Raw genomic sequence first — 12,438 nt, forward strand, 5'->3', positions numbered from 1 at the left:
TCATTAATTATACAAGATCAACTGAGAAAATGCGTTCGGGAAATAAATGGCGAGCAATTTTATCAATCGAGGCACATGCGATTTTAAAAACAATTTGACTGGAATTACAACGTTAGAAAAAAACTGTATTATTACTTCATATAAGTATCATATGATGAGTGAGGATTAATAATCCTGTTAATCCGATTATATTAAAATATGTAGTTTGTGTGCTAATTATTAAGGCCACCTCTAAAGTCTAACCATCTCACGAAACGCAGTTCTTGGCTGCTTGTCGTTAGGAGGAAGTGCGATTGTGAGACACCCTGTATATACATATGAGAGATATGAGATAATATATTTGTAGATACAGACTTTAGTCACATCTGGATAGTATATAGAGTCAATAATGTGAAGAGAGCCTGTAACTTACCTACCCTCTATATCCTCTCTTAGATAATATATAAATATATATATATAAATATATATATTTATATATATACATGTATATATATATATATACATATATATATACATATATAATAGATGATAATATACTTGTAAGTGATCTAAAGAAGATGAAGTATATGAAGAAATATACTGCGAAAAAATCGATTAAATAAATAAATGATATATCACAAGACCACTGTTGTATTACTTCCAACTTGACATTCTCTTTTAGTGTTTTACTTTTTACCTTACTTTCAATACGTACTTGAAATAATAATTATTGTTTAAATTGTTTTTGCAAGTAATCATATTAGATTCCTTTTGTTTATCCTTTACTTTAAATTTATTTAGACAAAGCTTTTATATTTTGAAGACCCGAGAAAAAATGGATTAGATCTAACTTAAATTTAACGAGATAAAAAAAAATGAAAAAATAGATCTAATTAGATCCAAATTAAATCTAAATAGATATAAAGTAGATATAAATAAATATAAAGTAGATCTAAAAATAAATATAAGTAAATCTATGTAAATTTACATATTTATATATTATTAAATCTACTTTAGATCTCCTCAGATCTACTATATCAAAACTACTCAGATTTACTTAGATTTAAGCAGATCTGAACAGATCTGAGGTGATCTAATATATAATAGATCTGAGTATATCAAAAGTAAAAATCTAATAATAAATAAAAGTGTACATTTACATAGATTTACTTTATATTTATTTAGATCTACTTTATATCTATTTAGATTTAATTTAGATCTAATTAGATTTATTTTTCCATTTTTTTATCTCGTTAGATTTAAATTAGATCTAATCCATTTGTTCTCAAGGAATTTTATATATCTTACAGATAGACATTTTTATTTAAAAGAGTAGAAAAATCTTTTCCTAAATATATTTTCTTATTAAGTATTAGTTTCATTTTTCAAGCACGCGCTTTTATTTTAAACGTGTGTAAATTAGTTAAATTTGGTAAAAAATCTTTTATATGTTTGACAAAGTAGTGAACCATTTTGACATATATTTTAGTGAAGATTCGAACCGCTTATAAGTATGGATTAGAACCAAGTTGGCAAAGGTCTCATGTTCTTTTGTGTATGTGTGGTGATGTAACATCAGCATTTAACCTCATCTTTCTTCTTCAAAGATTACTGTGTATAAAACTTGGGAATTAGTGTAATAAATACCAACAACAATGTCGCGGTACGTTTTTTCTCATATAATTTATTAGGAGTTTTATATTCCTGTAACTTATAAAACAAATAGTGAGAAAGAAACAATAAAATATACATCAACAAAACTAAGAGCTTGACATGTACCAGTTTCATATGTGTATATAATTGTGATATAACGTAAATTTCCACACAGAAAGAGATTTTATTAATTTTTCATCAATATTTTTTCACGACAGACACTAAAATATATATCGTATAATGTTTATTTACGTTTAAGGATGAAAATGTTTTATACAAACTACTTATTTTTTCAGCACAATTATATTGACATATATACTATGTACATACATATTATTTAAAAAACTAATATTTGATAGAACAGTCTTGTGTGCAGAGATGAGCAATTATATAAACACTTTGAATTAAAAATTTCAGAGTACCAGACCCTCCAATAAATCCAGCGATATTAGCAGAGAGGCCCATGGGTATAAAACGTCGAGTGGGTCGCGAAAGAGAGCGAATGTTGGGAATGACAGATGAAGAACGGGCTTGGAGAAAAAAATGGTTGGATGCTCAAAAACTGGCTCCTGAGGAGCCAATAATGCCGAAAGGCATGTACAAGGAGATGTACAATCCAATTAGAAGATTGTACAAAACACCTATGGATAAATTCCAGAAAGGTTTAGAACGTTATTTGGTAATAACAAAAACCAAGGTTCAATTAAAAACTGAAAAATGAAATTTATTTTATTGACCATTCTTTTCTATTATTTTAGGGTTATACAGCTGCTTTTATGACACGACACACTATAACAAAGTCATTTATGGGTTTGTGTGGGATATATTACATGTTTTACTATTTTAAATACAACAAAATGGTAACAGAAGTTTTGTTTCAACATATTGAGAACTGCTTTTCCCTTTCTCTCTCTCTCTCTCTCTCTCTCTCTTTCTCTCTTTCTCTCTTATTACTATGCTATATACTTATTAAGATGCTAGTTTTGAAATATTTTTTAAGATACTTTTAAGTTTGTTAACTTTGTCCATTTTAATTTCTAGGATTGGACAAGATACGGTGGATGGAAAGTCTATATGTCAAGACCCATGATGTATCCAGACACTAAAGATCTAAATGTGTTGTATAAAACGAAAGGCAATCAATTCTATGTGAATAATTTTGACAAATCTCCGATATAATATTTAAGAATATGCTGTGAGAATATCTTCTCTTTGTATAGTAATATTATTTCAGTAACATCTACAAATTTGTTACTGGAGTAACAAATACGATGTTAATAAACGCCGCTAGTTATAAATATATATTATCTGTTCTATACTTATCGTATTTATTTGTTCAGAAAATTAATTTGCAATCGCGTTATATAAAAATTATGGTAACCATAACGGTTAACATCGACTAAAAGTTTTGTTTCTTTTTATCTACTTTCGTTTGTTTTATGGAAATTCCAGTAAATATAAAGTAGAAGTTTTTAATCTAGAAATCACATAGTAAGTCCCCATTTGAGACTTAGTACTAGAACACTATTAGGTCTTGAAAAAATGTGTGAAGATACATCAGAAAATAAAGCTGTTTCAAAAAAAAACATATCGAGATGTTTTTCCGCGGCAGGTTCTTTGGTAGTATCGAATTCTTCAACTACCAATGTATTTGTTACTATTTTTAACTTTGATTGGAAGAACACTTAGAAAATGTGTGATATACACACATATATATATATATATATATATATATAGATACGCTTAGTGTTTTAAATTTAGTTAGATTCTGTGCACAAACTTGAGAAAAGATAAAGAGATATATATTTCTAATTTATCTCTCTACAGTATATAAAACTGTATTTACAATTACAAAATCGAATTATTTACCTCATTAAAGCGATACTTTATAACAGTTTCCGATTTTCGAATTCTTACGATCGCACATTCAGCTACAAAGGATAAATCACATTTCTATGACATTTCCACCGGAACATCGACCTCAGACGAATATACAATATACAAATGTAAGCTAACCCTAGAATAATAAATTTACGTTACCGACATTTTATATGTGATACTGATGTAATAATAACTTGTGTAAATTTTTTAAATTTGATTTTTATACAATTAGTATTAAGACAAGTTTTCCGAAAACTTTAAATAAACTGCCTATACCACGAGATGCTCTACATCGTCGTAAAGTAAGTCACTCACGTCAAACATACACATCACAAGTCATCGTCAGTATTGCGGAATTCGTGTTACTATACTTTTTCCAAAAACCATGGAACTATCTGCTCAACAAGAAACTACTGCCAATAAATTTACATGTGACGTAAGTAATAACGAAGAAACCTCGTAAGTACAACACACATGTTCAAACCATCAAATATATTGTGTCAGTCTACTCTACCAGTATTAACAAAATACATTGACAAACTAAAATATTATTGTTACGATGATATTTCTTCTTAGACATGCGACGCAAGTTTTGCAACGGAATTTGCATTACACGTTCATGAAAGTACTCATGTCTACAACATAGTTTGTACAATATGTAACACGACTGTCGTAAACACCGAACATTTAAACAATCATGTTAAATATACCCATCCGGAAAGCCGTTATTACGCGTGTGTCGTAAGTAATGAAAATTACAATTTATCATAGACAAACATTCTGTCGAAAATAATAAACACTATACTATTTTAAATTTACACTAAAGTGCTATATAATAAAAACATGTTAATGGCAAATTCATTATTCTTACGATGTTAATTTTTGTTCAGATATGCGGCACAAAATTTGCAACACGATCCGAACTACAAACCCATGCAAATACTCATACTGAAAAACTGTGGAAATGTAATTACTGTAAAAAAATCTACCTCAACTATTCATCTTTAAATATCCACAAACTCAATAAGCACAGCGAACTAGACTTTACATGTGCGGTACGTAATAAACACACGCCTTTATTAAAAAAAACAATTTGTTCATTTTGTTGTAAAATATAAATATGCATCAGCAGTGTTACTAGACCACGGTAAGGGTAAAACATTTTACAATAACATTAGTTTTTTTTTTTTTTTAAGATATGCTCGTTGGAGTTTTCATCGGATTCTGAGTTACAAAGCCATCTAGCACATCATTTACATTAGAGTGTTGTTTCGGCTGATAAAAAAAACTAATGTATCCGACATTTAAAGATTTATACACATACCGCAAATCTTGCCGGCGAAACAGCTATCTTGTTTATCTGCCGTAAATACTGAAGACTCATTTATTGTAAACAAATCCATTTCTTTCAAAAATATTTCTAAATATATTACGTTAATCTACAGTAATCAGAACATGTGTCAAGAATGTAAAATATTACCGTTACAATATTGGCGATTTCAAGATACCCGTCGACTTTTTCGCGACTTTATCTGGTCAACAAATTTATAAAAGAAATGATGCAAAAAATTATACACAAGTTTTCTAAATGTCACGACGTACTTACGAATAATTATGTACTAAATGCGCACTTGTCACAGCTTCCAAAAGAAGCGTGTTATCATACGCGACCCCGTTTTATAATGTTTCGTAAATATTGCACGCGCGTTTTCTACAAATCTTTTTTTTACTATAAAAATAAATACAGTATATTGGTTTATGTCTAGCAATGTGAACTGCAAAAAATTAACACATCAGCGATAGAATAATAATTTTACGTTATTTCTCGTTTAAGTACCGTCCACAAAAAGCTTTCGTACTGAAAAAGAATTTCTTTCCTATTGACTGTAATTTATATTATATATAACATTAAATAATACATATTATATATATACATATAATTTATTATATATTTATAATATTATACTTTATATTGTATTATGTGTATTATATACATACTACAGTAATGTCACTGACCTCGGCCGCGCGGCCTTGGTGGGGGGGAGTCACTGACCGCGGGCGCGGGCCTTGGTGGGGGCGGGGTCACTGGCCTCGGCCGCGCGGCCTTGGTGGGGGGNAGTCACTGACCGCAGTCGCGCGACCGCGGCGGGGTCAGTGACCCCGGTCGCGCGACTGCGGTGAAGTCACTGACCTCGGCCGCGCGACCGACACACGTTAATCCAATAGTAACCGCAACGTACCTCGAACGCATTGTCGTATATCAGGGCCTACTGTTTCATATCATTTAACCTGCCATCTCTATGAGTACCTACCGTTGGTATTTTTGAGATTTAACTCCCATCTTGCGGAGCTATATTGTACCATACTGTCATTGTATGTATTCGTAAAGCATTGTGTGTACATATACAGTCCGAATTACGAGGTTATGTTGTTCACAGTTTAATGTTACATACATAGTGTGTTAAATACATAGTTTTAAATGTTTCTTACCTCCGTGAGATATTGCTTAAGTTGAAAAAAAAATCAACTTTTCTTGTATATCAGAGAGTAATATTTTCACAATGGCTGAGACTCCTTTAAGTGTAGGAGAGAAGACGTATATTCTTCACGGAGTTGATGTGAGTGTCCAATGATGCACGTGCAATTGTTTCGAACGATTTTCTTGTACTTAAAAGTTAAAGAAAATTCAAATATTTATTTTTCTAGAAAATCTTATTTATTATTATGTTCTTTATGCTCAATTTGGTCTCTCGATTTACATGTAAATCTTTTATTTTCTATATCATTTGTATTCTTTTTTCATCTATACTCGTATTACACATTTTGAATTTCTTATTATTGCAATTAAATTTATCAGCTTGATCTCCGAAATGACGGTCGATCGAGATATCAGTATCGGTCCATCGAGATCGAAACGAAATTGATGCAGCACGTGCACGGCTCGGCGAGATTACGAATAGGAAACATCACAGATATATTGGTCAGTGTGAAAATGGAGATAGACACACCATTTGCCGAAAGACCGAACGAAGGCAAATTGGATTTCTTTGTAGATTGGTAAGTATACGTTGCTTTATATGTAAATTTATAATTTAGAAACGGCAAAATACAATATATTTATTTTAATTATTTCTTCCAGTTCTGCTAATGCTACACCAGCGTTCGAAGGCAAAGGCGGAGACAATCTAGCAACTGAAATAAGCAACATCCTTTCCATGGCGTATCAATCACCCGACGTCTTTGATTTGAGACAACTATGTATATTACCCGCTAAGAAGTGTTGGAAAATGTATGTAGACATCTTGGTAAGTGTCAGTAGATCGTGGAATGTTGCTCGGGGAAGTCCGTCACGTCATCTCTTTTGTTTCCTCAGATCCTCCAAGTTGGCGGAAATCTGTTCGATGCTGTGGGAGCCGCGGTAAAAGCTGCTCTGTACAACACTGAAATTCCAAAAGTGCTCGCAGCAACCCTCGACGGCAGCGAGCCGGACATTCAAATATCTGACGATCTTTACGATTGTATCAAACTGGACGTCACGAATTATCCAGTAATAGTCTCAGTATGCAAGGTGTGTTATTATAAAAAAAAAAAAAAAAAAAAAAACGTGTGAATAAACATTTTATTTCTCTTGCGTTGCAATTGAAACTGTAATTTCTTATATTTTAGCGCCTAAAATTTATTTTGTAATAATTAGAAAAATGTTAATTGCTCGATCGAATAACTCCTTTCTTCAACAGATCGGTGACAATTTCGTGATAGATCCAACTCCGGAGGAAGAATCGTGCAGCCCAGTTAGCATCGTTATGTCGGTGGCGCCCAGTAGTAAAGTGACGACTATAGTTAAACAGGGTTACGGCAGCTTGTTGCCTACCACTTTGATCAAGATGTTGCAGGTGAAATACTCCGCAGAGATCAATCGCCAAATCCAAAGGTGAACTATATGTACAAACTGTAATTCTTTTCTTTTACGTAGGTGGGAAAGGACATTGGTCTCAAGCTGAACGAAAGTCTGATGGAAGGATTGAAAGAAGAAGATAAACTCGGTCAATCGAAACCTTTGTGCGGCTTTCTCAGATAACAACGCGTATTTTATGTACGACCTGGACTCTAAAAAGTATAAAATATATTTTTTTCGAATTTCAAACACGTCCGTGTGAACTTTTTTTTTTAATTATCGTGAAGGATTCTCGCTGCATTTATGTACGCGTGATGGTGTAAAAACATGAACTATTGAAATAACATTACCCAGAATCACAGGTGTAGGTTTCAACTATGTACTATTATTTTTAATTCAATCATTTGTCTTCATCGCCTGTATAATTCGGGTTTTAAGTACATAAAAAATTCTTTTTAAAATCCTCGAGAAAATTTCGAACTTCAAAATTTTTATTTAATAGCCAGCACTCATTTATCGACTTTGTGCGTCATGTATTTTTTTGTTTCACGCGACCGCGAAGATGAAAATCGTCTTTTATTTTTATACGTTCCAAAAACAAATAAATTTATTAGAATCAATAATCAGGATTAAAGTCGATAAATGAGCGCGTGTACGCACGCGCGATATTGAAAAAACGATTTGCTCAGCGATTACACAGGAAGTAACATCTTTGTTGCGTTCACAAAGAAATAACATTGAGAAAAATAACTTCTCGCGCGATTATTACTTTTCAATAGCGTTTTCTCGTTTGCTTTACAGTTCGAGAAGATTATTCTTTTAAGATTGTATAAATATCCCCCACACACGAAGTCAGTTTCGTTATGTAATAATGGGCGTCAGGGGGGAGGTGGGAAAACTTGCACGAAGCTCGAACTGTGGTAATGAAATCGGTTCTTTTTTTTTTTTCTTTTTTTTCTTTTTTTTTTTCAACGATTCTCTTAAAGAAAGTGGCTATTACAATGATTATGTTGAAAGTAGTGCTGAAAGTAGTGAAAGATATCTTTGTTTTTAGTTTCTTATAAATATTCTGTTTCTTATACACAGTAGTATTTTAGTTTGTATCTCTCTTCACGGACCTGTTATAGTTTGTACAGAGGTCCCAATAAGTAACTTTTACAAGATAATAGTTAGAATCGCGTTTTCAAGCGTGTAAAGTCGTGTGTAGTTACAAGTTCGTATGTATAGATCATTTTTTCGCGCCCGAAACAAACGGACGACCAGTTTTTTTTTTTTTCTGCCATCAATGACATCGTCGAGCGACGTGTAGGAGTTTCTCTCTCGCACACACACTCTCTATCTCTCGTTCGCAGCTTAAAAACAATTCAACATGGCGGAGGATCGATAAGATCGTGTTGTGTTCACGCGGTCACCAACGCGAAATTGCTCTCGCGCGTAACATCAGCGCTCGAGGCGAATGCGTTGCGATGGACGACGTAATTAAGTCAGAATTTTAATAACATATGAACATATTAATCAATTTACTTAATAAACATAAACGTTTTTTTTTTTTTTGAAGATTGAGAGAGAAAAGTTGAAGATTTTCTGTTAGAATCTAGAAAAACCTTAAAACTTTTATCCTATTAAAAAAAAAAAAAAAAAAAAAATAGAAAAGTGAAAAAATAATTTTACTGGAAAATAAGATATTCAACAGATATATTTTTCTGAAAGAATAATTATTATTCTTTTTACTTGTAAAAATAAAAACGACTTAATTATGTCGCTTGCAAGCGCTACTTGCGCGTTAGAAACCGACGGATCTTGTTGAGGAATTACTATGGAGGAGGAGCACTTACGTAAGTATCGGCGGAAGTTCATGTCCAAGATTACTCGACATTCTCTCGTCTCAAGTTTACAACTTTACATTTAATTCGCGTCGAAAATCGTTTAATAAATAACAAATAAGGATCTTGACAGCTTGGAATACCATCTTCATCCTCTTTTCTTACTAATTACAAACTAAACTCTTAAACTACGCTAAAAATGTACTCGCAAATGACTCTCATCGAGTCGTCAAACACACGTTCTCTCTGTTTGTACCATTAACACGTTGATTTTTGCGCTTAAGTCGAAGGTTTTTTGTTGAATCGAAGCGAATCAGAAAGTGATCTAAAGAATATGATGTTTCCCCGGAAAAAAAAATTTAACGAACTTGTTGAATCGGAAATTGCAAGGTGATACAATTAATCAATGTGTTAATGGTCTATCAATTAATATAAATTGAAGCTTAGATGAATCTTAGATTTCGAATTAAATTCAATTGATCAATCGCTATCCTAAATCGCAATTTGTCAACGATTATCGTGAAATTATTAACGTAAAGATAATTATATATAATGTTATATCTTTTCGAGGTGTGGAAGTATATATATATATATATATATTATATTATTTATATGTGATATATGTGTGACGCGCGCGCATATACATAAGCATATATATAGGGCGTTTCAGAAATTGCATGTTTTCTGACGTTAAAAGTCGAACTTTTGTGGTATCGACTAAAAGTGTTAGCTTGGTTTTTCTTGTAACATTAAATTATTTTGGCGCGAGAAGGCTTCTCAACAAACAAACATTTGTTAAAATTCATCGAACATTTATTTGTGTTGAACAACAAGATTTATGTATATTATTAATATATGTACATTTTTTCGAAGCCTAATTCGCCAAAATTCTCTAATTTTCTACAAATAACTATGTAATTAATAGTAAGATCTCGCAACAATTTTATCCAAATGAGAAATAGAGTATACGATTTCTAAGACGTCCTGTATATGTATAGAGTAACCCATTTTAATGTATGCTGTAAAATATCTCCTAAAGCGAGATACGGCATGCTTTATATTTCGTTCACTTCGATAAGAGTATTATATGTGGAAAAAGATAAGTCGATTATAACGAGAAATATTTCACTGCATCAATTATAACGGGATAACTTTTTTTATGTATATATATATATAAAATTTATATATATATATATATATACATACACATATATATATATATATATAATGCGATGTATCATATTGCGTACAACAAAGTTCGGATAACCATCGTTCGAGATGAAGAGAGACAAACATACTTCTCACGTATGTATCTACTTTCTGCGTCGTAAGATTCGAGTCGTTAAAAAAAACTGGTGCATTAGAAACGATTTCGATTTCTTGTGCGCATCTAACGCGAGAGTAATTCGGAAAGCAAATCAAAAAACGGATGTCGGTGGTGAGCGATTAAATGAGAGATCGAAAGAGCAAAAACAAAAAGTGTGAGCACACAAAAACTAAAACAAAAACAATAAAAAAAGAAAAAAAGAAAGAAGTAATTCATACTCGTTCGACAGCTGTGAATAATCGTGTACTTTATTTATTTAACGTTCAATTAAACTTTCGCAAATTCAAAATTCACAGTATAATTCTTCTATTATCTCTATTTCCGTTTTGTAATGTCCATATCATTAATTATATATTAATATTAATATTATCATATTGTAAGTGTCGCTTTTTGCACTCGGTTAATTGATTGCACGTTGTGAGAAACAAATCCTCTTTTTTTTTTTTTTCTATATTTTTTCATCTTTATTATTAACTTTTGTTCTTGCACTCGGCGAAACGTAATTGCAATAACTTCCCTAAAATTCATCACACTTTAACCGCAATAAATAATGTGTATATATCATTATGGCTTATACGCTTATAAAGTAATAGGTAGGTTTTACAACTGGCGACTTTTTCTCACTCGCCGCACGAGACGATCCCTCGCCGTTAATATATCCCCGTTAAAATACGCAACAACAAGAACTCCCGAGAGCTACAAACAAATTCTCAGTAATCGCACAGCGGGTAACTATCTCGTTTTTTTTAATTAAACGCACCTCTCTACGTGTCCGGCACAAATTACATAGTATTTTAAATATCTCGCTGCTCGCTTCTTTGTCACATATTGACAATATACGTCTAACAAGCTTTCTTTACAGCTTCCTAATGCAGCTACTTCTTTTTCTCTCCACACGGTACTTGTAATTGTTTTCTTTTTTTTTTTTTTTATTTTGTTTTGTTTTATTTTTCTCGCCGAGACGAAAATCCTCCCTCGAAAACTAATAATAATAATAATAATAATAATAATAATAATAATAATAATAATAGTAATAATAATAATCTCGTGTTTCTTTTTCCCGCGGTATCCGAAGCGGCTATAAATAACTATATAAGATGCCTATAATAATAATAATAATAATAGTAATAATAATAATCTCGTGTTTCTTTTTCCCGCGGTATCCGAAGCGGCTATAAATAACTATATAAGATGCCTATATACACATCCATACATATACATATATATATATGTGTGTATATATATATAATAATATATATATATATATGTACATGTACCTCTCTCTTTCGGATCGCGCGCGCCAAGTATCGAATGTATGTACATACATCTAAAAAGAAATGTATCGTTTCGAAACGCGGCTGATGAGATAACTCTCTTTGTCGGATGCTCTTCTTTGTGTCTTTATTTCATCGACTTCGCTCGGGTTTTAAGTTTTGCGAGATCGTGAAGAGTCTGCGAAGTCGTGCTAAGATTGCATAAGTACGCGCGCGGTTTTGCTCTCATAACGCGTGATAAAAAAAAAAACCAGACGTCGTGAAACGTCGTCATCAATCACGCAAATCTCCGCAAGATACCCGGGCCCGCCGAGTAACCAATTATACAATTATCGAATGATTAAATATAATATTATATTACACAGATATAGATATAATATTATATTACACGTTACACATAGAGATAGACATAATAATCATTTATATTACATAGATTATATAATAAATATAATATTTGTATATATTTATGTGGAGAAAAAAAAATACGCTAACTTCAGTGTCTGTAAAACGATATCAGTAACATTTATTGAAACACATCGTCGAAAAAAAGTATATCGGGATTAAATATATATATATATATATATATATATATATATATGTATATAT

General features: G+C 31.8%; 3 protein-coding genes across 3 annotated transcripts; all 3 read left to right on the forward strand.

Moving 5' to 3' along the window:
- Nucleotides 1-1,529: 1,529 nt before the first annotated feature.
- LOC109857550 lies at nt 1,530-2,934 on the forward strand. Its single transcript, XM_020433968.1, has 4 exons — nt 1,530-1,642; nt 2,050-2,311; nt 2,391-2,492; nt 2,674-2,934. Exons 1-4 carry the CDS (start codon nt 1,635-1,637, stop codon nt 2,809-2,811), a joined length of 510 nt encoding a protein of 169 aa, XP_020289557.1. The 5' UTR covers nt 1,530-1,634; the 3' UTR covers nt 2,812-2,934.
- A 117-nt stretch (nt 2,935-3,051) lies between these two features.
- LOC109857551 (zinc finger protein 431-like) lies at nt 3,052-5,380 on the forward strand. Its single transcript, XM_020433969.1, has 4 exons — nt 3,052-3,949; nt 4,090-4,254; nt 4,404-4,568; nt 4,710-5,380. The coding sequence occupies exons 1-4, from the start codon at nt 3,899-3,901 to the stop codon at nt 4,773-4,775; spliced, it is 447 nt and encodes a 148-aa protein (XP_020289558.1). The 5' UTR covers nt 3,052-3,898; the 3' UTR covers nt 4,776-5,380.
- A 366-nt stretch (nt 5,381-5,746) lies between these two features.
- Nucleotides 5,747-9,056, forward strand: LOC109857553 (exosome complex exonuclease RRP42). Its single transcript, XM_020433976.1, has 6 exons — nt 5,747-6,131; nt 6,371-6,570; nt 6,653-6,818; nt 6,887-7,081; nt 7,251-7,406; nt 7,487-9,056. The coding sequence occupies exons 1-6, from the start codon at nt 6,075-6,077 to the stop codon at nt 7,589-7,591; spliced, it is 879 nt and encodes a 292-aa protein (XP_020289565.1). The 5' UTR covers nt 5,747-6,074; the 3' UTR covers nt 7,592-9,056.
- Nucleotides 9,057-12,438: the final 3,382 nt, after the last annotated feature.

This window comes from Pseudomyrmex gracilis, unplaced genomic scaffold (genome assembly GCF_002006095.1).
Source record: "Pseudomyrmex gracilis isolate BER0280 unplaced genomic scaffold, ASM200609v1 scaffold_163, whole genome shotgun sequence".
Classification (NCBI taxonomy): Eukaryota; Metazoa; Arthropoda; class Insecta; order Hymenoptera; family Formicidae; genus Pseudomyrmex; species Pseudomyrmex gracilis.

What these genes read in the sequence shown, in the direction of transcription:
- LOC109857551 (XM_020433969.1), top strand. Translation starts at nt 3,899, where the DNA reads ATGGAACTATCTGCTCAACAAGAAACTACTGCCAATAAATTTACATGT. An exon ending in CCAATAAATTTACATGTGAC is followed by an intron (nt 3,950 to 4,089) that starts GTAAGTAATAAC and finishes ATTTCTTCTTAG; the next exon opens with ACATGCGACGCAAGTTTTGC. An exon ending in AACTAGACTTTACATGTGCG is followed by an intron (nt 4,569 to 4,709) that starts GTACGTAATAAA and finishes TTTTTTTTTAAG; the next exon opens with ATATGCTCGTTGGAGTTTTC.
- LOC109857553 (XM_020433976.1), top strand. Translation starts at nt 6,075, where the DNA reads ATGGCTGAGACTCCTTTAAGTGTAGGAGAGAAGACGTATATTCTTCAC. An exon ending in AAATGTATGTAGACATCTTG is followed by an intron (nt 6,819 to 6,886) that starts GTAAGTGTCAGT and finishes TTGTTTCCTCAG; the next exon opens with ATCCTCCAAGTTGGCGGAAA. An exon ending in CTTTGATCAAGATGTTGCAG is followed by an intron (nt 7,407 to 7,486) that starts GTGAAATACTCC and finishes TCTTTTACGTAG; the next exon opens with GTGGGAAAGGACATTGGTCT.
- LOC109857550 (XM_020433968.1), top strand. An exon ending in AAGGTTTAGAACGTTATTTG is followed by an intron (nt 2,312 to 2,390) that starts GTAATAACAAAA and finishes CTATTATTTTAG; the next exon opens with GGTTATACAGCTGCTTTTAT. An exon ending in ATTTTAAATACAACAAAATG is followed by an intron (nt 2,493 to 2,673) that starts GTAACAGAAGTT and finishes TTTAATTTCTAG; the next exon opens with GATTGGACAAGATACGGTGG.